The sequence below is a fragment of the Salminus brasiliensis genome, chromosome 1 (genome assembly GCF_030463535.1).
Source record: "Salminus brasiliensis chromosome 1, fSalBra1.hap2, whole genome shotgun sequence".
NCBI classification, from domain to species: domain Eukaryota; kingdom Metazoa; phylum Chordata; class Actinopteri; order Characiformes; family Bryconidae; genus Salminus; species Salminus brasiliensis.
In genome coordinates this window covers 36,522,500-36,549,773 of record NC_132878.1, presented here as the reverse complement: position 1 = coordinate 36,549,773, position 27,274 = coordinate 36,522,500, and the positions used below count along the sequence as shown (strand labels likewise).

At 43.2% G+C, this 27,274-nt stretch overlaps 1 protein-coding gene across 8 annotated transcripts in view; it reads left to right on the top strand.

Moving 5' to 3' along the window:
* Positions 1–26,053, top strand: part of myo6a (myosin VIa) — a 111,504-nt gene extending 85,451 nt beyond the window's left edge. For 3 of the 8 annotated variants that reach the window (XM_072678654.1, XM_072678655.1, XM_072678656.1), the window contains exons 28-36: positions 2,989–3,149; positions 3,424–3,459; positions 3,833–3,868; positions 7,357–7,395; positions 10,305–10,408; positions 14,142–14,273; positions 17,898–17,924; positions 22,798–23,016; positions 24,289–26,053. In XM_072678654.1, coding sequence (XP_072534755.1) covers positions 2,989–3,149; positions 3,424–3,459; positions 3,833–3,868; positions 7,357–7,395; positions 10,305–10,408; positions 14,142–14,273; positions 17,898–17,924; positions 22,798–23,016; positions 24,289–24,488 — 954 coding nt within the window. In that variant the 3' untranslated portion in view covers positions 24,489–26,053. The remainder of the gene's footprint in view (positions 1–2,988; positions 3,150–3,423; positions 3,460–3,832; positions 3,869–7,356; positions 7,396–10,304; positions 10,409–14,141; positions 14,274–17,897; positions 17,925–22,797; positions 23,017–24,288) is intronic. The other 5 variants (XM_072678658.1, XM_072678659.1, XM_072678657.1 and 2 more) reach the window with 5 other exon arrangements.
* The last annotated feature ends 1,221 nt before the right edge of the window (positions 26,054–27,274 follow it).

The following is a 27,274-nucleotide window of genomic DNA, read 5'->3' as shown; positions in this document are numbered from 1 at the left end:
GTGTTTCCACTTATTATCCAGCTGAGTCATGGGACGCAGAGAGACAGGGGAGAGGGGTGGATGGTGCAGAATACATTGTGGCTGAGTGAAGATGATGATGATAATATTTTTTAGTGCTAAAGGTCACCCTGCCTAAGGCTTGACCACTCCCTTCCTCGAAATCTACCGCTCTGCCCAGGCGGCTACTTTCTCCACCACGTGCTTTCTTCTCTGCTGCTCAGTGCGGGTTTTATTCTGTCGTTCATGAGTTCTGTCAGGACTGCGGATAAGTGGTAAAGTGAGCGCTTAAGATAAGTGTCAATATATCGGTCTCTCCATCTCCCCCCCCCCACTGTCTTTCTCCTTCTCTCTTCCTACCTTCATGTCTCTGTCTCTCCTTACTCTATTTCTCTTTTCTTTCTCTCGTCCCTCCTGTGCTTCACACTCTCTCTCTCTCTCCCTCTCGTCTGTTTCTCTTTTGTCTGACTCGTTCAATCAGTTCTTTCTCTTTTCCGTTCACTCTTTCTCTTTTTCTAATTTTCTTTCTCTTGTGGTTTTCAGAGGTCATTCTGTCTCTCTCTCTCTCTCACACACACACACACACACACACACACACACACACACACACACACACACGTGCGCACACACGCAGACATCTGTTTTAATGAAGAAGAAACAACGCTGATTTAAACATTACAGCCCGCAGTCTAAACAGAGCTTCAGCATGTCCTCAGTGTCTCAGACCCGGCTGCAGCATTGCAGAGCTGAATTTTGGTCAGGAGTGTGGATAGTCAAACTTGAAGAATCTAGATGTCTCATGAATGCTGGGTGCTTTGTGGTAGAAGTATCATCAGTTAGCTAGCCATGAGATAGTAAGATGTCATTACAGAATGCTAATCAGAATCAGAATGCTTCTGCTTCTTCTCCTGCTTTTTCTCCTGCTTCTGCTTCTTCTCCTGCTTGTGCTTCTGTCTTCTTCTTCTCCTGCTTGTGCTTCTGTCTTCTTCTTCTCCGGCTTCTTCTCCTGCTTCTTCTACTACTTCTTCTCCTGCTTCTGCTTCGTCTGCTGCTTCTTCTCCTGCTTCTTCTCCTGCTTCTGCTTCTTCTTCTGCTTCGTCTGCTGCTTCTTCTCCTGCTTGTGCTTCTGTCTTCTGCTTCGTCTGCTGCTTCTACTACTTCTTCTCCTGCTTCTTCTACTACTTCTTCTCCTGCTTCTTCTCCTGCTTCTTCTCCTGCTTCTGCTTCTTCTCCTGCTTCTGCTTCTTCTTCTGCTTCGTCTGCTGCTTCTTCTCCTGCTTGTGCTTCTGTCTTCTTCTTCTCCTTCTTTCTCTCCTGCTTCTTCTCCTGCTTCTTCTCCTGCTTTTGCTTCTTCTTCTGCTTCTTCTCGTGCATGGGTCTTCTGCTTCTGCTTTTTCTTCTGCTTCTTCTCCTGCTTCTGTCTTCTTTTTCTTCTGCTCCTGCTTCTTCTCCTGCTTTCTCTCCTGCTTCTTCTCCTGCTTTTGCTTCTTCTTCTGCTTCTTCTCCTGCTTCTGCTTCTTCTCCTGCTTCTGCTTCTGCTTCTGTCTTCTTCTTCTACTGCTTCTTCTACTGCTTCTTCTACTTCTTCTTCTACTGCTTCTTCTCCTGCTTCTGCTTCTTCTTCTGCTTCGTCTGCTGCTTCTTCTCCTGCTTTCTCTCCTGCTTCTTCTCCTGCTTTTGCTTCTTCTTCTGCTTCTTCTCGTGCATGGGTCTTCTGCTTCTGCTTTTTCTCCTGTTTCTTCTCCTGCTTCTGTCTTCTTTTTCTTCTGCTCCTGCTTCTTCTCCTGCTTTCTCTCCTGCTTCTTCTCCTGCTTTTGCTTCTTCTTCTGCTTCTTCTCCTGCTTCTGCTTCTTCTCCTGCTTGTGCTTCTGTGTTCTTCTTCTCCTGCTTCTTCTACTACTTCTTCTCCTGCTTCTTCTACTACTTCTTCTCCTGCTTCTTCTACTACTTCTTCTCCTGCTTCTTCTCCTGCTTCTGCTTCTTCTCCTGCTTCTGCTTCTTCTTCTGCTTCGTCTGCTGCTTCTTCTCCTGCTTGTGCTTCTGTCTTCTTCTTCTCCTGCTTGTGCTTCTGTCTTCTTCTTCTCCTGCTTCTGCTTCTGCTTCTTCTCCTGCTTCTGTTTCTGTCTTCTGTTTCTGCTTTTTCTCCTGCTTCTGCTTTTTCTCCTGCTTCTGTTTCTGTCTTCTACTTCTGCTTCTGCTCCTGTTTCTGCCTCTTCTCCTGCTCCTGCTTCTTCTCCTGCTTCTTCTTCTTCTGTCTTCTGCTCCTGCTTCTGCTTCTTCTCCTGCTTCTGTTCCTGCTTCTATTCCTGCTTCTTCTTCTGCTTCTCCTCCTGCTTCTGCTCCTGCTTCTGCTTCTTCTCCTGCTTCTGTTCCTGCTTCTATTCCTGCTTCTTCTTCTGCTTCTCCTCCTGCTTCTGCTTCTTCTTCTGCTTCTTCTCCTGCTTCTGCTTCTTCTCCTACTTCTGCTTCTCCTCCTGCTTCTGCTTCTTCTTCTGCTTCTTCTCCTGCTTCTGCTTCTTCTCCTGCTAAAAGGGAGAAGCAGACTTCTTCTGCTTCATTTGATTGTTTTCCCTTTTATCATGGCTTTTTAATTGTTACTAATATATTTACTTTGCAAAATGCAATTATTTTATTCAATTAATTACTTCTTGTTTATGTCATAGCAATTGCATTAGCTCATAATACTGTGTAATAGTATGTTTTTGTTTGTTTTATTGACCATGTCATTATTTTGTTTTATTCATTCTAATTAATCTATTTAGATTTTAGTTTTTTAAGTCATTTATCAATTTTGGCCCTACACCACCTTCAGCTTCCCTACTTTATTTGACCTTAATTTATTTAAGTGTTATGCTCTGTCAACACTGGCCCTATATTGATACTACTCCAAGGCCCTGGAGAAACATTTCTTATTTTTAACTGAGCACTAACATATGGAAAGCACATCATTTATACTGTTCTTATGCATCTATGTTTTTCGTGTTTCTGTAGGAGGAGATGGAGCAGCAGTTGGAAGCAGAGCGGGAGGAGGAGGCAGCACGACAGGCGGTGCTTGAGCAGGAAAGGCGGGATCGAGAGTTGGCTCTGCGAATCGCTCAGAGCGAAGCGGAGCTTATCCCGGAGGAGACACTGGGAGACGCTGCACTCCGCAGGTACTTGAATTCTTCTGAGGTGATTCTGCAGTTCTAGCTGAATCTTATCTGATAAGATTAGTCTGTTGTGTCTGTCATAAGGTGATTTGTTCTCTCCTGCCAGACTCCTAATATCTTTATCATGACCTGGTTTGGAGCAGCTAGGGTCTGCTTCCTTCAAGCACCTGAAATTCCATTTGAAGCAGGTCGTAGAATAGCAGAATGCTCAGAGAAGAGCCTCATCTTTCTGACAATATTTAACCACTGTTTCTCTGTTTCTTTTATTTTCTCTCAGTAACGGCAGCGTCCCATCATCCCCCGAGAGAGCTATGTAAGATACTTAAAGCCCTACTTGACTTTTTGACCCCTGAACCCAGCTTATCCTGACCCCACTGTGACCCTACAGACTGTAGTTGCCGAGCATGCCATAGCAATTCACCAATCGAATCTGCTTCACTCTAATGTAGCTAACATGCAGCTTTTAACATCAGCGTCTGCAAGTACCTATTAGACATCAGTGCAAGCAGATCACTAATATTGAGCATATACTGCAGGAATACAGTACCAGGGATCAGCAAGTTTTCCAAATTGCATTAATGGCAAAGACGTAATTTAAGCCAAACCAAGCAAGCTGTGGAGAAGGAATCACCTTTTCTAGGCTCTACCAGAGCTCCATTTAACCCTGTTCTCCTCTATTTTCACAGTGTTGCTGCACCACAGAAGCTCAAGAGCTTGACCATGTAGGTTATGCTCTCATTCCTATATCACTTGAGTAAATTACAGCCACTGTTTATTTTAATGCACATATTCAACACTATAAACACTATATCTTTAACTTACACTTGACACAACAGTATGTGGTGTTGGGACACTGCAGCAGTAGCATTGGCCAGTAGTGTTCTCTTGTCTAATAGTGTGCGCTACATGAGTCAACCATATGACACACCGATGAGCCAAAACATTAATACCCAACGTGCTGTTTGTCCTTCTCGTGCTGCCAAACCAGCTCTGATCTGCCAAGCCATGAATTCTGCTAGACCTCTGAAGGTGGTCTGTAGTATCTGGAACCAAGCAGCAGTTCCTGACCTGGGAGATCAGGGCAATAGCTTTAACTTGTTTGTCGTGTTCCTCAAACCAATTGGAACAGTACATCCTGGTGCTATCCCTTCCCCTAGTAAATAGCATCATCCATGGGATGGAAAAGAAAACAGGCGACCTTCTACATTTACATTTACATTTACATTTACGGCATTTAGCAGACGCTCTTATCCAGAGTGACTTACAAAGTGCTTTGCTATTTACCCAAGGAAACCTCAGCTAGTTAGAATAGACTAATAATACAAAAGATACCTCCAAGCTTAGACATTGCTAAACACAATACAATAAGGCGACCATAGAACTATTCGTCCAAGTACTCTCTGAAGAGGAGGGTCTTCAGTCTGCGTTTGAAGACAGCGAGCGACTCGGCCGTTCGGACATCCAGGGGCAGCTCGTTCCACCACTTTGGTGCCAGGACAGAAAAAAGCCTGGACGCTTGTCTTCCTTCTACTATGGCTCCAAGGTCCAACTCTTGTTTGCCCAATGAAAGCGATTTCCAAGGTGGACAGGGGTTAGCGTGGTCAGGAATGTGTGCAGACTCATTCCTTCTATAACTATCCTCAAAAATGTCTGTGACGAGATTGCTAGGTTTGAGCCCCTGTGATGCCGCATCCATCTGTGCCCGGGAGTCCTAGAGACAATAGTTATTAGCCTTGTTTCTCTCTGGATGGCTAGGATGGCTCTCCCTCTCCCCCATCACTAGCCAGTGTGGGCACTTGTTAGCTGATATGACAGAACTGGTTGTTAATGTTCTCTTCCAGTCATGTTGAGCTGTCCAATTCCGTAGCATTACCAGTTTAAAAAGATGTTGTTGGCTGGCTTTATGTTTCTTGGAGGAAGCATGTGCTAGCCCTCAAGCTGGTAGCTGGTAGGGGGAGTCCCTAGTAGTGGCTGGGAATTAGCAACTGCAAAGTTGGGAGAGCCTTTGCAACAGAGCACCCAATACCCTGTTTCTGATTTGTGGCTTGTCCTTTCTCTGACTACTTTCGGTAGGTACTCCCCACCAGCATGGTCGTTTTGGAGATTCTTTGACCTAGACGGCTAGCTGTGACAATCTGGGCCTTGTCAAAGTAGCTCAGACCTCGACATAATTAATAATTGATGGATTTGTGTCATCTGTGAGTGGGTGCTTAAAGTTGTGGCTCATCGGTGTGCCCATATCTAATTGCACTGTATGTCACTTGTACTGTGTGGTATTAGTAGAGTATTCCCTCCCACCACCCCAAATCCCTTCCCCTACCCTTAGATTTGTAACCACAGCAACCTCTAAACTATGCAGACTAACTATAGCAAAGAAAAATAATCGTACTAATGATAAGGTATGATGGCAAATGTATTATCATGTCAAATGTATACACACATGTGCATCGTACTATCGCATGGCACAGCATCATCCTGCAACACACAGACACAAGCCCTCAGGTTACCTACTAACTCCACTGTAAACCTATACACCTACAAAATAGGAACAGCCTCCATTATTCCCAGCTCTGAAGGCTGGTGCGAGTGGTCTCTGGGTGCGATTTTGCCCACCTGCCTAATGTGCTGTGTCATCGCTAATGAAGGATTACACTTTCATAGCAGCAGACCTCCTGAGCCCCTAACACTGCGTGACTATGGAGGTGTAACACGTTCTCTCTCTCTCTCTCTCTCTCTCTCTCTCTCTCTCTCTCTCTCTCTCTCTCTCTCTCTCTCACACTCACACTCACACTCACACTCACACTCACACACACACACACACACACACACACACACACACACATGCGCATTCACAGCCCCTCGCTTGCCTGACTAATGCCATCTCTTCATAAATAAAAGAACAGGATTAGAGAGTGATGAATCTGAAGGCGCGCCGTAGCCTGTATTGATGCAGGAGTGCTTGACTTATATGTGGATATTAGAATTCGCTTTGTTTAAAGGAGCGAGAGCTGCATTGTTTATCAGAGCCTTTCTGAGAAGTCACTACAGGCCAGAGTGACCTTCTCTCCACACGGTTCTCAATGCAGCCACAGACATGCACACACACAACAAGCAAGCTTGAAATGTAGAGTACTGTGCTGCAGCTCTAGGAACTTATTTTTTGTTCAGTTCATTATAGCTACCTGTGCTAATTGAAGGACAACTATGACGAGAATAGAACACTGCACCTTTTTTCAGTATGTGTTTTTACCCTGGCTGTGTATGGTTCAGCAATGGCTGCCGCCGAGCACAGTATAAACACGCCATACGCGTACGACTTTTCAGAGCATGAGCCAGCCAAGCATGCCATTACACCCCAAACCTAATTGGCTTTGAAAGTAGCTTTTGTTTACGTGTCAGCTCGATTAAGAAGATGCTAATTTCCCCTAGCCTGGTAAATAGGGGTTTTCCTGTAATGTTAGCATCATGCTAATAGTGATGCATTCTGGCACTTTCTAGCAGCTCTCCAGATTAGATTAACTGCACACTTGATTTGATGCGCATAACAGACGTTCAACTGACGAGTTCTTCACTGAGATTTTTTTTAACCCGTCTCCGAATGTTTCTGGAGCCTGTTAGCGTGTCCCGAGTGCGTTTATCTGCCTCAGCTTTAGCAGATAAGCTCAGATTGTCATGTGTCACTTTTTATAAAAAATAAAAATAAAATAGACAAATAGAAACACATGCATTGTATGTCCACTCCCTGGCCACTATATTAGAACTTCCATTGAACTTCTGCTTACTGGCCACTTTATTAGAAACACCTACCTTATACCAAAACTCACTGGCCACTTTATTAGAAACACCTACCTTATACCAAAACTCACTGGCCATTTTATTAGAAATACCTGCCTTGTGCTTCCACTCACTGGCCACTTTATTAGCAACACCTACCCTGTACCTCCACTCACTGGCCACTTTTTTAGAAACCTCTACCCTGTATCTCAACTCACTGACCACTTTATTAGAAACACCTGCCTTGTGCTTCCACTACAAACAGTCAAGGAATGCCTACCTGTTGTCATGCACATTTACCTTGTTCATCACTGGTCAGTTTCTAAAAACATGGAGGCTGTTCATCTGTGATACACTGTACAGTGGGCTTCTGCTAAGGTGATTCTGATGTATTCTAACTCGTGTGTGTGTGTGTTGCATTCATCATGTTCTGTAGGGAAGAAATGGCCAAGGAAATGTCTGAGCTCTTGGCTAGGTGGGTAGAGCGGCTCCGCTTGACCGGCGAATCTCCTGCCAGCATCTCTGACAATTACCCCCAAAGAAATCCCTCAGGGGAGATTAATTCTAAATTAATTACAAGGCTAATTCTGTAATTCTGTAAATCTTACCCACCAGAATTCACCCACAGGTTGTTGTCTCCATCATGTCTTCTAATGAACACATAACCAAATAGATTAATCAGTTTGTTAATTGAGACAGCTTGGTAATTAATTGTTTTATAATAGTGTAATTAATTGGGGATTCCAGTATGACTTGGCGTGTGTGTGTGTGTGTGTGTGTGTGTGTGTGTGTGTGTGTGTGGGTATTGTTCTCCAGCAGTTTGTTTTCTTGGCCTGCTCTCTTTAGAAATGAAGCATGAAAGTGAGCAGTTGACACACTGCTGTAAAATCTGCCTCAGACGTGTGGGAAAGAGTGGCTCTGGTCTCCGCCATCAGTCATTCAGCTTTAGACGCTAGCAGTGAGAGCCACATCATATCAAGTGATCCAACTCGCTGACCCAGGAGGCTGAGAGTAAAGCTCCACTCCACAGTTTTTAGCCTGTTGCATTTGGAAGGGCTGTGAATGAGTGACATTAGTGAGCAGCTACAAGGCTAATCCCCACAGCTAATGGGCTTCAGCAGTCAGTAAACCTCACTCAGACTCCCAGTCTGAACACTGTGATTTCTCCTCTCCATTCTTCTCCTCTCCATTCTTCTCCAATCCTCTCCTCTCTTCTCTCCTCTCCATTCTTCTCTCCATTCTTCTCCTCTCTTCTCTCCTCTCCATTCTTCTCCTCTCTTCTCTCCTCTCCATTCTTCTCCTCTCCATTCTTCTCCTCTCTTCTCTCCTCTCCATTCTTCTCCTCTCTTCTCTCCTCTCCATTCTTCTCCTCTCCATTCTTCTCCAATCCTCTCCTCTCTTCTCTCCTCTCCATTCTTCTCTCCTCTCCATTCTTCTCCTCTCCATTCTTCTCCTCCTCTTCTCTTCTCTTCTCTCTCTTCTCTTTTCCTCTCCATTCCTCTCCTCTCCATTCTTCTCCTCTCTTCTCTTCTCTCCTCTCCATTCCTCTCCTCTCCATTCTTCTCCTCTCTTCTCTCCTCTCCATTCTTCTCCTCTCCATTCTTCACTCTTCTCTCCTCTCCATTCCTCTCCTCTCCATTCTTCTCCTCTCCATTCCTCTCCTCTCCATTCTTCTTCTCTCCATTCATCTCCTCTCCATTCCTCTCCTCTCTTCTCTCCTCTCCATTCATCTCCTCTCTTCTCTCCTCTCCATTCTTCTCCTCTCTTCACTTCTTCTCTCCATTCTTCTCCTCTCCATTCTTCTCCTCTCTTCACTTCTCTCCATTCTTCTCCTCTCTTCACTTCTCCTCCTCTTCTCTTCTCTCTCTTCTCTTCTTCTTCTCCTCTCTTCTCTTTTCCTCTCCATTCTTCTCCTCTCTTCACTTCTCCTCCTCTTCTCTTCTCTCTCTTCTCTTCTTCTTCTCCTCTCTTCTCTTTTCCTCTCCATTCCTCTCCTCTCCATTCTTCTCCTCTCTTCTCTTCTCTCCTCTCCATTCCTCTCCTCTCCATTCCTCTCCTCTCTTCTCTCCTCTCCATTCTTCTCCTCTCCATTCTTCTCTCTTCTCTCCTCTCCATTCCTCTCCTCTCCATTCTTCTTCTCTCCATTCCTCTCCTCTCCATTCTTCTCCTCTCCATTCCTCTCCTCTCCATTCTTCTTCTCTCCATTCATCTCCTCTCCATTCTTCTCCTCTCCATTCCTCTCCTCTCCATTCTTCTCCTCTCTTCTCTCCTCTCCATTCTTCTCCTCTCCTTTCTTTTCCTCTTTATTCTTTTCCTCTTTATTCTTCTCCTCTCTTCTCTCCTCTCCATTCTTCTCCTCTTTTCTCTCCTCTCTTCTCTCCTCTCCATTCTTCTCCTCTCTTCCTTTCTCTTCTCCTATCTTCTCTTCTTTTCTCTTCTCTCTTCTCTTCTCTCCTCTTCTCTTCTCTTCTATTCTCTTCTCTTCTCCTCTCTTCTCCTCTCTTCTGTTCTCTTCTCCTCTCTTCTGTTCTCTTTTTCTTCTCCTCTCTTCTCTCTTCTCCTCTCTTCTCTCCTCTCCTTGACACTCTCTCTTCTGCTCTCCCCCTCAGCTTAGCTTTCTTATGTTTTTTTTTTTTCTTTCCTCATTTCCTCGTTTGTCTCCTTTTCTCTTCTCATTTCTTTTTCATTCTCACACCTTTGGCTTCTTGCATCTCTAAATAGCCCTCACAGTGTAAGGCCAGGCATACTGAGTGACTGGCGATGTCCACCAATCAGATTGTAGAGTGGGTGAATGTAGGTGACTGGCCTAATTCACTGACATTTCTATAACGGGCAACTTCGAGAGCTGTAACAGTAGAAAAAGGTAGTGAGAGAGAAGGAGCGATAGCGATCAAGGGCATTGCCGTGTGTTTGTGTGCATGTGTGTCGTAATCACAAGGCTGAATGAGGTGGCTACACACCTCCATTCACTGTTAATAATCACAATGATCATCCAATCAGCAAAGCACACCACCTCTTTCTGACCGTTTTTCACTGTCGTTCACTCCTGTCATTCATAGGCCAAGTCATTTGTGTGTGTTCTGAATCACACCTAGACACTGAGTCATTTCTCCATTGTGCTTTTCTCTCCAGTTTAATTGAACCCCACTTACCTCTCGTTCTTTCCTTTTTTAATACCTGCCTGTGATGTCGCCTCCTGAATTATGCAATCAGTGACTTTCTTTATTATAACTGAGATTTGCTCTTAGCAGGTTTCCCCTTCGAAACTCAGTTGGCTGTGCCTTGTCTAAATCCCTCTATTTTATGTGCCTTTTTTGTCCTCTTTCTTGTTTTTGTTTTTTTTATTATTATTGTTATTATTTTTGGTGGTGGCTGTTACGGCAGGGGTCCGCAGGTGCAAGCCACAAAGGCCGCAGCCAACGCCAAGAAGTACGAACTCAGCAAGTGGAAGTACGCTGAGCTCCGGGATGCCATCAACACCTCCTGTGGTAAGATATGAACATTTAAAGTGATACTTTGCTAAAAAATCTCATTGACAAAAAGTCTTTCCTCTGAGCACAAAAGTTGTCAGTCAACATGTCTGGTGTTTGAAGTTTGCAGCTGTAGTTTTGCACTAAAACGACTAGGCAAACAAGTAATAGGAGCTTATACTTGTCTATACTCTGCCAGTTAGCAAGTTTGCGCCTTCCCCAGATGCAGGCTACCAGTCAATATGTGTTTTGACTAGTCAAAAAATCAGCAGCCGGGAGAGCTCAATTGGCCTAGGTCGTCCTCTCTATCGCCCCCCACATCACTTCAGTGTGACACTAGCCGATGCAGCAGAGCTAGGTATTTGGCACTTTCCTCTGAGCATGTTGGTTGCGTGGTGACATTCCATTGGCTGCAGTTTAAAAAGAGGAGGTGGTTGGGAGCATCACATGTGATGAGCAATTCTAATAAGTGGGTAATTGGGGGTGGGGGGGTTGGGTAAGCCAATGTAATGATGTGAGGCTCCACAATGGTGAAGCCATCTACTACTGCAGTTATCGGTGGCCTGACCTGAGCGGTTAGCATGCCCCCCTGCCCCAATCACTCAACACAATGCAAGCCAATGCTGGCTTCCTGTGTCTCAGACCTGATCCAGTGGATCAGGGTTGATCCAGGCATATTTGAATGGATTGGGTATTGGCTATTTTAATCCCTATCCAGTTCTGAGTCTTTGTTTTAACCACAGTGTTCAGAGCGCCATCATCAGCAACATTTATTCCCAGCCGGCTGCCGCAGTACGGACGTTCTTAGAAGCTTAATACATCACTGAAATGCCCTGTTTTACCAGCGGGAGAAATGCTCAACTTTCTCTGTTTTTAAACCAGCACTGAAAAGCCCATTCAGAAATGAGGAGGCTACTGCTACTGCTAATACACACTCACTACAGAAACCTAAATCACAGTATTACATTTACCCACTTAAACACAGTTATTTCACACCAGTAGACCAACAGCAGACATCAGTCCAGTGTGTACCAGTGTTGTAAAGGAGCTGGGAGCTGACTGGTCAGGGAGGAGAGTCAGACTGGATTTTATTCATTTTAAGAAAAATCTCCACTAAACTAAATCAATCAGTCCAGAAAGTCTCATTATAGAAACTGACACTAAAAATAACGTGATTTTACTGAACGTATTCATCAGCATCTAATCTAAATTGTGTGGCTGGATTATTTATACAAGCACAAAGATTGGATCGATATCTGCTGATACTTGGATCGGATCGGATCTTTACTTTGTGGAGTTGCAGAATGTTGGATAGTATATTATTGAGCCTGACTGTATTATTGACTTTTTCATACAGTGCTCGTTTATGGGCTAAATTAGAGAGTGCCTTTGTGCGTCCCGAGCATAAAGAAACTCGGCTGGGGACAAGCACACAAAAAGTTTGCATGAAAGCTTGTTCAGAATGGTTGAGCTGTGAAATAGCTGCTGGATGTTTGCTAAGCCGTTCAGACATACGTAGATAATACTGCCTAGCAGCTTTGTGAAGCTGGTGAGCAAACTAACTAGCCCTACGAACTGCATGGTTGTAGCACATAAATAACGTTTCAGAAGCCGCAAAAGCAGGTCGGTTTTACTGCTCAACTGCTCAGTGCTGTCTGATGGATTGTGTGTTGATTGGCATTACTTGTTAGCCACGTCAGGCTTGTAGTTCCTGTTCAAAACTGAAGAAGCAGACTATAGAGACCAGACCTGTCTAACCTTATTAAAACCGTAAATAAGACATTTCCCTGAACTCCTCCTGAGTGCACGCTACTCTACTTTTTGCCCATTGCTGGAGAGTTGGTTAGCATTCAAGCCCAAATTAAAGCAGACCTCAGCACCTGCTTTCAAGCACTGAGGTTGATTTTTAAGAAACGCTAGAAGCAAAAAGACCTCATTGATCTCAGGCAGTGTCTAAAAGTAACAACTGCTGCCTGCTCAGACTGTTTTCTAAAGCACCCGGTCATGTCTGAACCAAAGATCAGGAACCAAGCTGTCATAAATTCCATTTTTAGAGGAAGGAAAAATTCCTAACGATTAACGCTAACGCTTTTTGGATGTTCTCCTGTTGACACCCTGGCAATATCTGGACCAGTTGTTGACTTTGTGATTGAGTTAGATACCGTCATCTCTACATGACCTTCTGTGGCTTCTGTGACTTATGAGACAGCATGGAAGGCAAGGCGTTGAGGTAGTTATTTTCAGTTTCGGAAACAGTCTCCGACTTTTCGGCCTGATTCGTCAGGGTAGCAGTCTGTCGGTTCCAGATCAATGAGAAGATGTTCAGAGCTTAGCAGGTTCTCTGAACTAGAAAGGCTTCCCAGTGTAGAGGTTTGATGTTGAGTGTTTTGCCATCAGCTAGAAAATGCTGGCAGAGCTGAAGGTGGAGGGAAAGAGTGCTGCTGATTGGTAGCCCATAGCAACAAGGGATAGACCAACAGAGGCTTTATCTCACCCTCTCTCTCTCTCTCTCTCTCTCTCTCTCTCTCTCTCTCTCTCTTTCTCTCTCTCTGTTTTTTTTACTTATTGAAGGCTTTCTCTAGTTCACTAGACTTGATGATTGTTATCATCAGGCGCTGTATTACTGGAGTATTTCTGGGGAAATTACTGCTATGTCAGCGCTCCTTCTGCTCATGGAGGAAAAAAAGGACCTTGCTTGTTGTTTTTGTTTTTTTTCTCCCACTTACTCAGATGTTAGTAGTGATTTCTCAGCTGGTAAGCATGCTCAGACAGCAGACGAGTCATGACCCAGTTGTGGTCCACACTTACACTTTAATCTGGTCCACATTGCATTACCATGGAGTAACGGCCGTGACTTTGTCTGAATCTGGAGGCCGGAATACAGCCACAAAGGGCTGCTGTTGGGCCAGTTTTGGCCCAAAATAGAAATGCTATACAAACACTTCACATGGTGGATTGCATGTGGATGCATGTGCATGTAAATGCCATGATAAATCTAGAGCATGGCCACTGTAGTTGGACCAGTTTGTCACACAGTATACCTGCCATTGCTATAATTGACTCCTAACTGCCTAAACTGGACCATATTTGAGCTGGAATTATCTGCTATCTGAGTGCGGAGTGAAATGGTCTTTGTTTGAGATCAAGGAGCTGATGAAGGTGATCGGCTTGCACTGGAGGTAGAGTGGACTGGTTTTTTTTTTTATGTGATAAGTGAGAAATGTTAGGATTTATTGTTTTTTCAACATTTCTTCACAATATAGTTTATGAGATGTTTAATTGACTGGATTGAAGTGAGTAACTTAACCCCTTAACACTCCAAGGCTCAGTATCTACAAGGACTGTACAGACTGTTGGGGCTAATTTTCAAACAGTGGTTGTGAATGGAACAAGGGTCTGGGATGTCTACACAAATAAGTTATGATAATTAATTTGTGTCTACAAACCCAAATGTTGGAAGTGACAAATCAGAATGAGTTTTGCTTTGGGGCACAATGGGTGGAGTTCTCCTTTAACAGAAATAATTTATTGAGGAAATAGTCCCAGTCTACTGGCTTTCAATCCAGAGAACAGTGATATGGGAGCCTCTCTCTCTCTCTCTCTCTCTCTCTCTCTCTCTCTCTCTCTCTCTCTCTCTCTCTCTTGTCTGTGTGTGTGTGCTCATCTATGTTTGACCTTTGTGCGGACAGCGAAAGCTCAATTTGCTATCTGTCTGATCTCGCTTTTCTGCCCTTTTTCCCCCTCTTCGCAGACATTGAGTTGTTGGCAGCCTGCAGGGAGGAGTTCCACCGCAGGCTGAAGGTCTACCACGCCTGGAAGTCCAAGAACAAGAAGCGCAACACTGAGGCCGAGCAGAGAGCGCCCAAATCAGTCACAGATTACGGTGAGGATGGACTGCTGCTCAGGTTCTATACAGACATATATACATGTCCAAACAATATAGGGCCGCAGCAAATCAGTAAGAAAGCTGTTTACAAAGAACAAGTTCTGTAATCATTATATCATCTCTGAAACAGGAACTCGATGAAGAAACCTTCCTAATAGCTGTTCATCCACATGTTTACACAACATGAAGGGATGCTGCCATTTTCAGGTGCCATGAATAAAGTGTCGTGGTTCGTCTTCTCCGGAGGAGTAGTTGGACTTCTTTTGAAAGGAGACTCGTGACCACCGTCTCTCAGTTGTAACAATGAAACATTTTATTCCAATCAAAAGTTCGGTGTGGAGAGAGTCTGCCAATTCTGGGTGCCCCTCCTCTCTCTCTCTCTCTCTCTCTCTCTCTCTCTCTCTCCTTTCTCTCTCTCTCTCTCTCTCTCTCTCTCTCTCTCTCTCTCTCTCCTTTCCCTCTCTCTCTCTCTCTCTCTCTCTCTCTCTCTCTCTCTCTCTCTCTCAGACAATGCCTTATATTTTATACCCTACTATACGTCATTTGTTGTTGGACTGTTCCCATATGCAGGATGTCTGCATTTCATCCATAAGGAATATTCATTAGCCCCCACCATTACGTACGTGTTCTACGTGCTGCAGACACAGCTGGACCCCTTAACATCTCAGTTATGTGCACCCAAAAGTATGTTCAATCTACACAACATCTTATGTTTGTTCAGTTCATGTACAGTTTCTCAAATTAGGTCTGGGAACGGATCCCACTCTCCTTTCCAAGTCTATTCCATGGGCCTCACCATATCATTCCTTAACACCATATCATTCCTTCAGGTCTATGCACAGCTGCATAGCCAATAAATACACCACAAAAGGAACGAGGGTTTCAGCAACGTGATGTTTCACATGGTCTGCAAGAAGCTTCGGGGGGTGCAGCAAGGCCTCTGTCATTAAACAATTGATGAGTTCAGAGTTCAGGTTGAAGTATTAGTCACTGTAATTGATTACAGTAGGAGAGTGGGCACAAACTAACACATTGTATGAAGGGAATTCAACACTTTCCAATTTTGTGAAGCTAAGCCGGTGCAAGAAGAACATGATTTTTGGTCATGATCATGATCTTCTCATATTCTCCTAGCATCCTCCTAGCAAAGGTTTCTCTACAATAAAAGTCAATTTTTGTTATGAATCTTTGTTTAATCCAGAATTTCCTCTTATATTGCATTAATTAATCTTTTGGTGGCCTAACAGGAGCACGTACGCTACTTCCATTAAGAGCTAGCCAGGCTAAAGTACAGCCTCCACACAGGGGGGTTAGTTTTAGCACAGTGTTGCAACAAAACCCTCATCAGAGAAACAATGAGAAAAGTCATGTCCGTAAACTTTTGTGTACATATAAGCTCTTCCACTTTGTGGCCAAAAACCTTTAAACTAATTATCAGGGCGCCGTTTTTAATGGATATAGGTTGGAAAGCTCATTTGGCTCAAACCATATAGAATTGTATTAAATGAACTGTGTTTTATTTAAAATATTTATCCCCACTACTGATTATGATGGAAGAAAGCTGCAGTGTCTGCACATACTTTGCTTCCTCTTGTTTATAAAATATAGGAGCTAAAGGCAAAGTTTACATTTAATGTTGTAGCAGAGATGTGCAGGATATTTATGTAGCACCATTATTAATCATAATTTTAGTTATTCAGCCAAAACCCAAAAGCTCTAGGTTGTGTTCTGACCTCCCTCTGTCTCTCTAGCCACACATTAACCGCTGCTATGTTGGCAGCACTGAGGACACTTTCTTCGGTTGTACTGGAGATTCCGATGAGTGTTTGCGTTTGTGTGTATGTACACACAGTTTATTTTGGTAACTTTGTCCTGCTGTTAGACACTTTTCATCTGTCAACTTTCCAAAAAAAAATAAAAAATCTGGGGATCTCCCCAGACACACACACACACACACACACACACACACAATCCTCTCTTTTCTCAGTCTCGCTATGCTTAAACACACTTTTCTGTGCAACCATTTCAAGAACTTTTTAACCCAAGAATCGTTTAGTATCCTTCATGTACTCTGAATAATTGAGTAACTGCTACAGGACTATTATGTGAGTCCTGTAGGTATGAGGCTGGTGACTGTAATCGTGACCCCGCATACAGGTCCCTGAGAATCGAAGGGGTTAAGCACAGACGAGCACAGGGAAAGCGGTTTGATCAGATGGAAGGGCAGCTATCAACAGAGAATAATCTCCGCACACCTCCCTCCAGCCCATAAGCCCTTAGCTGCCTTTCTGTCCCTGCTGCTGGAAGTCACCATGGTGACAAAGAGCTTGTGCGGAGTGGAGGATGTAACGGCGCCGGGGCGCTGGCCACCTATTTTCTGAGCGCCTGTGTTTATGCATGTTCAGCAGGACGCTGCGGCATGTGCTCGACGGTTGTTAATAACAGAGTGCGGCTAAAGCGGCCTGACTCATCTCTGAGGAGACAAGCAAGGACAGATAATGGGGGGCCCTTATGGGCCATAATGTGTGTCGGAGAGCAGAGATGCACTCTAAACCAGTGCCTGCACATCAAATACCAGTACAGCTAGCTGAGAGGTGCTGCACTCTACTCCCTAGGCGTCGCTCTCCCTCACTCTTTCTCCATCCTCACATTCCGTTTGACGCAGATATCTTTTACTGCGACGTGACTTGTCAGTAGTAATTGTTAACAGTGCTGTAGCTCAGTGCTGCACAAAGCCGTTCTCGCAAGAACCAGAGAACAGACTAAATGTAATGAAATTCACTAATAAGAGATGTTATTAGTGGAGGGGAGATTCACCAAGCTTTTAAAAATATCTCCATTGAGATTGGTATCAAAAATGATAAAATTAAGTATGGAGGAGATAATGTAAACATGGCACCAGATCTGACAAGTCACAGATCCAGTGAGGCTCAGTGCTTACAGCGCTGGATTATTGATGACAGGGTTGTGGGTTCGATACCTGGGCATGCTAAGCTGCCACTGTTGGGCCCTTAAGCAGGGCTCTCTTCTCCCCAGGCCCCGCAGTAAAGGCTGCCCATTGCTCCGTTTTTTTGTCAGCCATGTGAATACTTGCCTGATTTATGTCTATGATAAAAATATATATATAATAATATATATATAATATAATATATAATATATAAAAATATATATTTTATTTTGCAACTGTCACTTAAAAAACATATATCTCAATTTTTCATCTTTTAAAAATATAAATATGGATTGTTCTGTAATTTCATGATGAATTGACCAATAGAAATGCTCCAACATGACTGTAAATAATATTATACTTTCATTAAAGGTTAAGAAGGTTTTTTTTACATCAGTTTACAATTTGAGATATTAGGTATTATATATGAGATACTATGTATAACCAATAATGGTTATACATAGTACCTCATATAATACCTAATATCTCAAATTGTTAACTGATGAAAAAATATATATATATGTGTATAGTGTAGAATCAGGTACTGGACATTATTTGTGATGTTGCAGTTTTGTTGTTGGTCAGTTGGTTGTTTCTAATGAATTCTATTTGAACACACAAACACACATCATGTGATGATGAAAGTGTGTAACAGACAGCTGGTTTGTTTGCAGATCTCCCCCCACATGTGAGAAAAGAACGTAAGTGCCACTCGACGGTAACGTAACAGCACTAACAGCCGAGCCGCTCCAGGCTCTTAATCACTGCGCCCAACACCCTATCTTCCCTTCCCTCTGCTACTGGTACGCAGGCTGTTCCTGGGCTTAGACCTCCCTGTCCTCCTCCCCACCTCTCCTGCTGGAAATTGCTGTGTGTTCACATGGACTTAGTCAGTACAAACCGAACTGCATTCCTGCTTTGGTCAGAAAAGCAGGTAAACTGGACGAAAGCTAAAAACAAGGATGCACTCCACAGGTTCATAGGTTTCCCTGCAGATCATGAAAGGATTCAGCATGTGTTTAGTGGGAGGCTCTCGCCAATAGCCGATTTAGCACCTTTACGACCAGTCAACAGCAAAAGCCTATTTTGGGGTAATTTCCTCATTTACAGACGCTAGTCTATAATTTTATTTCTGCCCGTATCGGCCATTGGTGTTTTTCTCCCCTGAGAAAATTACAGGCAGAGAATTGCCTGCTGTTTTTCACCAAACTAAGCTGCTCTGATCATTTTAGCCCCCTCTGGATTCACATCTCGTCATAATTTTTCGGGCTTATGTCGCCTTGCCTTGAAGGGGCAGGGAGACAGGGTTCATTGAAAATACAGCCCCCTGGAAGCAGTGGATGATCCAAGCCACTCGTCAGAGAGTCTTTGGGATATAATCTGGCATGCCTCCCATCTCCAGACCTACAGTTTGAGTTTGACCGCTATCCCTGGATAGTTTCATTGCAGCGAGATGAAGAAATGGCCTATTAGCATGCCAGTGTGGGACGCTGGCTATTCTAAAGCAAGAAAACCATTTTACTAAACAATGCTCAGAGTAGTGAAAGCAAACCTACCTGTCCACAGCGTTAATGGCTGGATCTATTGATTTTGACAGAAATATAATGGGTTTATGGACCCACCAAAAAAGGGGGCGGGCAAATGGTCCCGATTTGATTAAATTGCGTTTAGATGCTCGCCGCACCCTTGTTATGGCCATGGGAGTGTGACGGGGAGAAAAGTCCGTCCACTGATTGAAAGCGAAAACATCGTAATTGACTTCTTATTGGAGCACAAAGCCAAAGACTTGCTCAGGCATTCATAATCAAGTGCTGATTATTGAGAGTGGCGTGAAATTAGGCAACTCAATTTCCTCATTGCCGCCACGGCCCCAAGGAAAGCGCCGCAGCCGGCGAGGGCCCATTTGGCAATGGAAATGAAGTTCTCAGAGCTATGGGATTTTAGACATTCCCCGAACCCTAGCAACGAACCAGGCTATACAGGAGCTTATTTGTAAGAGTGAAGGTATCGGCGGCATATGTAGCAGTGGATATGAAAAAGACTCTTTCTGTCCAGAACGCTTCTTGGCCAAATGTTCCCTCGGCTGCTCGCGGTTGCCTGTGAATGCTGGCTATGTGACAGTGTTTCTGGGGGAGTGTAGAGGCAGCATGTGGGCCACGAGGACGAAGCTTGTTAACTGAACTTTTGCGGTCCGTCTCTTTTCCATATTCTGCTCCGTTTTTTATGTTCCTTGAACTGTCCTTTTGAATATGCTAATGTGGCATTTTTAAGAGAGATTTTCCTGAAGAAGGAAAAAGGTGGGGTGTTGAGAAAGCTCTCGTCAAGCTGTTGATGATGTGCAGCTGACTGCGTCTGTGAAAGTTCCCTCACTTTGTGAAGCCGCCGATTCGGTTAATGACTAGAATCAAATCCGTAATGGAGCGGTAATCGACATGGCATTTCAGTGCGTTCTCGCAAAGAAAATGGAAAGACTGGACAACCCGTAATTCTCTCATTCTGCCGAGATAATTCTGACACTTTAACGATGGGTTTGATCTCAGGTGATGAGGTACAGTGCGTAGTATTGACTGTGGGGCCGCATGTGCTGAGTATATAATTAAGTTTATTGCATATGACATGCAACATGACAAAACATCTGCGGGTAAAATCGGGCTGACTGAAACGACCAAACACTTGTTAGACTGAATTGATACTTGTCAGAATGGTCATCTGTCATGTTCTATGAGTCTGATCTGTGCACATGCACTGTGCTGTACCATTTAAGTGGGCCTTCCTGCCTAAAACTAATATTTGATATATTATTTGCCATGAACAGAACAGAATGGAATCCCTCAGCAACTTTAGATAGCTTGCTGTGAATTACCCACCCCAAAGCAATGGTAGTTTTTCAGAAAGGGGTTCTGTAAATCTAGTAAAACTAGTAAATCTAGCAAACTAGTAAATCTCACTGTAGAGACTATTACAGCTTCACTGCATGAGGGGAGTAGCTTTTTCTGCATTTTTCTTAGTAGTGCCCTGTTTATTAAAAGCATGACTATACATAGTTCTTGAAAGAAAGTGATGCTTGTTTCCTTTTCCATCATTTGATTGCAATCCTACAGGGGAATTTCATAGGTTTCATAATTTCAGTAACCTTCATACTCAGTTTATTTAATGGAAGTGTATCTAATAAAAGAAATGCTGCAGTAATGCAGGAATGAAGCTGAAGCACAGTCCTGTAGATTTGCCATAGTACTACTTTTCAGGACACATTTGGATTATGTGTTAAGTGTGAGGGATCACTAACAGTGAGCACATAAATGATCTACCCTTCCCTGCCTATTAGGTGCTGATCCAAGCCTTCTAAATGTGCTTAACCTTAGTCTTATATCCCCTGTATTACTAAATATATCTTGGTTTTAATATTGCAGGGCCTGTTTTCATGGATGTGCAAAGACTGTACATGTATCTTAAGCACAGTGGTATTTCCATGATGGTGCAAAGTGAGCTTTTCATTATTCAGTGTAATGTCTAAAACTTGACACAGTCACGCACAAAGCATAAGATACTGTGGTGATCCAGTTTCAGAACAGACCCTGTTGTCTTTGTGGAACTCAACAGATTCTCAACATACTGTTCAGTCCTGTGACCTATCCATACCACAAATGCATTCTTTCTGGGGCCGATATTTTGGTTGCACTGTCTTCTGATGTTAAAGATATGGGGGTAATGCATACTAATTATATGTATAACCATAATGTATCTAAGACTAATGCAAAGAACCTCATTGACCTGGCTTGTCATTCACTCCTGGTTAGCAGACTGGAAATTCTACAGAAATTCTCCACCATACTCCAGTTAATACCTGACTAGCTTTCAGTACTTCACTTCAATAGTGTGTCCTTGTTTATGGAAATAACGAAAAATACGTAATGAACAGAAACCAAGAGCGTAAAGAGTAGCTCCACCCACTTGTGACATTAACATTATTTATATTGTCCCGTTGACAATAGAATTCAGAATGTTTAGCACCCTAATATAAATTTTGGGCCACACAATCTTCATATTGCCTTACATTTTCAACAACTGGTGTGATTTTGGACCAGTTGGAGTAAATTATGATATTCAGCATGGAATGGAAATTTACTGTGGTCAAAATTGGTCAGAAAGGCAAGTAGATAAAGTTTCTCATGCGGTTACAGAATGTTGATAAAAACCCCTATTGAGCTAATGAAAATTTTTAGCCTAAGAAAAACACTAATGCACTAATGCTTTGCCACTGTGGCCTGGGTTCCAATCCTGCCAAGGGGGCACAATTGGGCGTGCTCTCTCCCCTGGACACTCCTATACGTTGTTGTCTGGCACCAGTGTCTATTACCTAGTGCAGTGGAGCTGGGGACCTGGTAACCCCCTAGCGTTGGGAGCATTGCTAGTGCTAGGGGGAACTACCAAGGGTTACAGTGATTATATACTGTAAACTTCATTATTTTATGACTTTTCTCATATAATCAGATTTCTAAAATGGGCCAGCCCTTATGACAGCTGCTAAAAATGTGAAGAATGCATTTCTGGTACATGGATAGGATGAATGAATTAACTTAAATGGAATGCCTTGACTAGCTCCACCCTAACCTAATAGGTATATGGAGGGTAAAAAACAAATAAAATAAAATGTCATTTTAGCAAGCTTCCCATTCCCAGAGCTGCATCACATAACACAAGGCACAAGTGATATTCCTACTGGCTTTTATTACCTTGCACACAAACTTTGTTTTGAAGACTGGCACCGAAGGCACTGGCACTGAAGGGTCTGCTCCACCTTATATAATGTGAAGAGCAGGTATAGACACTTCTCTCCCTCTCATTTGTAGCAAACCACTCCTTTTTTTTTCTTTTGCCGCAGTGCATAGTGCAGCTGTTAAATGATGTTAAAGAGCTATGAAATGATGCCGCTCATGATTGCATAGTGCTTAGCGCTTATGATTGCACCTGCATGAAAATATAGCAGCTTTTGGACACCCCCAGGTCAAGAAACTGGCTTTTTACGCCATGAAAATGGGGCCCTACACAGTTCTCCTTGCAGACCTAGTAACAGAGACTCTGTAGATAATGGTACAGTTCCCCATGATTGAGTACATTGTCCCTGTGAGGTCATGTGTCATTTTGCAGTTGGCCACATGGCCAAATAAGGAACTACAGGTCTAAGCCATTTCTGTCTTTCAGTGTTTCTTAAGATGTGTGTCAGAGTTGGGGGATTATACATTCAAACTTAATTAGTGTATACCATCATCAGCTGCTCAAATTCTCAGTCATTTTAGAATCACCGGTTATTCCATTCAGAATTCTGGAAACATCTAACAGTTCTGTTTTTTTTCTTTAGCTTCCTAAATTGTATTTGTAGAGTAGTAGCATTATAATAAAAGCATTTTAGAACTTCAAACTGAATTCCTCTAGGTCTTAGAAGTCTTTAGTCAGCCTCAGAGCATGATCAGGTTTCAAAGACAGAAGTGGCTTAGACCCAGTCCAGTGGCAAGCTACAAAATGACGACAGAACATTCTCTCAAGGTCTTTATAACAATGCCTCTGCTCCTACAGCCCAGCAAAATGCGCCTCCACCCATCCCTGCTCGGCAGCATGAGATCCTGATGAACCGACAGCAGCGCTATTTCCGTATCCCCTTCATCAGACCAGGAGATCAGTACAAAGACCCACAGAACAAGAAGAAGGGCTGGTGGTACGCCCATTTTGACGGCCCATGGATTGCCCGGCAAATGGAACTACACCCAGATAAACAGCCCATTGTGCTAGTGGCAGGTGAGCGGAGAATCATCAGGGTGCCCTCCATTTATTGCAGTGTGTACACTCACTGACCACATTATTAGAAACATCTGCCTTGAACTGACACTCACTGACCACTTTGTTAGAAACACTTACCTTGACCTTCCAATCCCTGGCCACTTTCAGATGCATTATAGCTCCACTATATAAGTGTACAGTGCTCACTGTAGTTTATCTGGTGTTGCGCACAAATAGTTGTCTATCACTGGCCAGTTTCCTGCATCAAAAACAATTCCAAAAGGTTTTGATTTGTTTCATCACTTTCAAATATTATATCTTAACATTTTATATTAATAAGCTCCGAATATGTAGTCGGTCAGCCAGGCTTTTGTTGAGTCTGCCTTTTGAGTTACAAGGCTAACATTACTAACAGCATCCAGGATGTCAGTAGAATCATGCTTGTGGATGTGGTAGGGTGAAGTATGCCTTGCTGTCAAGTATATAAATCAACAAGGTGAATGTTGATGGCCATTTTAGACATCAGGTCATACTGGGCCCTAAACCACATAGACAAGTCTGTGTCACCTTGACCTGGGTGCAGTTTGAGGGGGTTCAGAGAGGTGTGTGGGCATGGATTTATGGGAAAGATTTATGTGACAATTGACTTCTAGTGTTGGCTCTAGTGTTTTAGAGCAGTTGTGGGATATTGATCACACGGTTGTGTGTTGGATGCCCAGCTCCGCTAAGCTGCCACTGTTGGGCCTTTGGGCAAGACACCTAACCCTCTCTGCTCCAGAAGCAACGTAGCACAGGTGACCCTGTGCTCTGACCCCAGCTTTCTAAGCTGAGTTATGTAAAGAGATAATTCCATTGTACTGTATGTATGTATGTTTCCGAACCGTTCCTTTAAAAATAAGGGGGAGTGGTGGCCCCCCGAGTGGTTCAGCTGACTAAGGTGCTGTCACTATGATCAGAGGGTCGCTGGTTCGAATCCCGGTCATGCTGCTAGCCATCGGCAGCCAGGGTACTAAGAGAGGTAAATTGGCCTTGCTTTCTCCAAGGTGGGTAGATGGCGCTCGCTTCCCACATCGCTTCACTGTGGTTAATTGACGCGTTGGAGTTTGTTAATTGGCAGTGCAAAATGGCAGGAAACTTTAATTAAAATGAAATAAAACTCTTTTTTGGGTCGCCAAACCTTTGGCTGGTCATGTACGTGGGTTCTTTAATAAATCTGGATAATTGTGTGTTACAGAAGATGTGCGGATCTGGCTTGGGGATGACTTTCTGTCTCATTATGTGTTTCTGTAGGTAAGGACGATATGGAGATGTGCGAGCTGAGCCTAGAGGAGACTGGTTTGACCCGTAAGCGAGGAGCGGAGATCCTGCCCCGGCAGTTCGAGGAAATCTGGGAGCGTTGTGGAGGAATCCAGTACCTGAGGAATGCCATTGAGACCCGGCAGGCGCGTCCCACCTACGCCACCGCCATGCTTCAGAGCCTGCTCAAGTAGACTTGCACGCATGCATGCGTGACGTTGGACACTGGCACACACACACATGCGACCAACACTTAAGGCACTGCCATGCTAGAGTGCACTCTTAGGCTTGCATACGTGGACTCGTACTCCAGGTGGCTAGATCAAAGGGAAGAATGCAGTCGCTAGCGTAGTCCGCGTTAAGAGAGCAGTAGGACTCACTTTAAGCGTTTCTCTTGTCAATGAATATTTTTTTGTTTTTATTGCTAGTCTTCATTTGCATTGGTCCTCATTGTTTAATTCCCCTTTCTGATTATGTCTCATCCCTTAAATTCATGTTCCTGTTGATTCACGCCGAATCACGACATTGGATATTGTTTCGCATTTGACACAGTTTGTCTTTGCACACATTTTTCTTCCCCCACAGAACATCTATCTATAACTCCAACTAAGAGGCCTTATTAACTGTAATAATGTCCAGGGTGATTCTTTCTAAGCTGCCTCTCAATGTAATGTGCGTTTTTGTATATTATATGATAAATATTGCTAAACAATAGCTGGTAATTCAGGTATTCTGGTAGGAATGTCCAGTTCTAGAAGTGCGTCACTCACGATTAACACCCTGGAAGACTTCACTTTATATTTGTAAACGTAAACCTTCTTAGATGAGATTTTTAACCATTCCGTTTTGATACAACACAGGTGACTACTGATAGCATTGGGTTACACGACTGGAAAAGCGTACAGTTTCTGCTCTTTTTTGAAACCTTGCACAATATACAGAATACAGTTGCAATTACGATGCGGTAAATAATGTAGTTGTTTATTGTTTGCCGATTATTTTCGTGGAAACAATATTGCTTTATCACACCAGACGTTACGTTTGCACTGAGAAGCAAAGGGTTGAGGAAAACCAACAAACAGTACATCTGCAGTTTAGATTTAAACTCGAGAGATGCACTATATTTTTCTGAGCAACTTTTTTATGACCCCCCTAACCTTCCCAGCTGTACCTAACGCTCGTCCAGTTACTACTGAATGTACAGAATGTTTTGAAATAGCACTTTTCCTCTTACATAAAGATTTCAACTATTTCGACTATGTCTATTTTGGCGAGCAACTTCGTACTGTTCCTCTGAAAACCTTTTTTTTTTTGTTGTAATTAACTAGAACTTTAGGTACACCAGGATTCTTACAGTGATTTCCCTTAACCTTAATGTGTGTGAAATTCTTTGTCATTAAATCGTTGATGAACTCTGGGTGAAGATATGTATGCAATACTTGATTAACCATGTGCATATATATATATATATATATATTATGGAAATGAGTGTCGAATTATGGGTGGATTGGTTGCTGTCAGACCAAATATGTATGCTAGCAAATAAGTGATTCTTGGAGAGGGGATGGATACAACTCTGTAGAAAGCTATATAACATCCTTAGCTGCTGTGTGCATGACCTCACCGTCCGAATAAACTTCGGTATTCTTCCCATGCTGTCCTGTTCTAATACACTCACTCATCCCACACATCAGCAGTGCAGGACCTTTTATATACAGTGCTGTGCAAGAGGCACCAAAGTAAATTCTTTAAAACCATTCCTCTGGGCTGTCTGTGTGGTTTTTTTTTTTGTTTGTTTGTTTATTGGATGTATTTTTCTGATCCAGTGGAAGTGAGCTTGTGTGTTACTTCCAAAGGTTAATTGACATCTGCAAGATTTAAACGTTTAGCTAATGATAAAAACGGCCAGTGGCAGTGCCAGTGTTTTGAGACAGCAGGAGACAAATGGACTCTGCTCAGGGCCATTTGGAATTTCACATCTAACATCTCGGAATGACTTTGTTTTCACCTCTGTGATTTAATTACATTTTGAAGAAATGTGACTGTACTCCATCAACACAGGCAGCAGATCCCACATCAGCACGCTTGGTCTGCAGTGAAAGTATTGATTGATATTGATTCTGATGAATGAATCACTTCAGTGAATTTGAAATGAAGCAATCAAGATGTAAGTGAAGACTTTATGCTTTTTTTTTGAAGGGATTTAACAAAAACACTGTTATTAAAGGTTTAGGAACTATAAGGCTTTTTTACATTTCCCCCTCCTCCATTTTCTTAGACTCAAGAGGAATTTATAAACTAATAATTACTGTTTACAAAGGATTATTTATGAAGTATTTTTTCCAGCCCTTTACTGCAGTTGCTGCTTGTTTGTGGGTCTTTCTTGCTTCAGTTCTGTCTTCAGTAAGTGAAAAGCTGCTCCAGCTGTTCAGGTGACTGAATCAGCCGTCTAAGAAGAATCTAAGAAAACTCTTGGGTTTCTTCCAAGGAAAGTCTTGGGTCAATATCCATCTCTACCATTGGGCGCCATCCTATCCATTTTTCAGCATTTGACTGACTTAGAGCGGACGGTGTAGCTCTATACATATATAGAATTCCTCTGGCTGCTTCTGTCAGCGGTCATATCATCGGTCCATTAACCCCAGTGACCCACGTCCTTTGGCACTGCCTCCACCATGTTTGACAGATGATGTGGTGTGCTTCAGATTGCGAGCCCTTTCATTCTCTATACTCAAGTTAATCTTGGCTTGATCTTTCTATATAAAGACAGACATGCACAAACACAAGAGACCCTGACTTTTTCATCAGCTTGAATGATGAAATAAACGACTGAATCAGTGAAATTCTCGGTGTGTGTGCATGAGCAGATTTTTTTTAATGGTGACCTGAATGGAAAAAAAGAAGGAATGAAAGGCTTCGAGTTAAATTGGAAAAATAATTTTATTTTCACGGCAGTGCAAAGTTTATAAAAGACAACAAA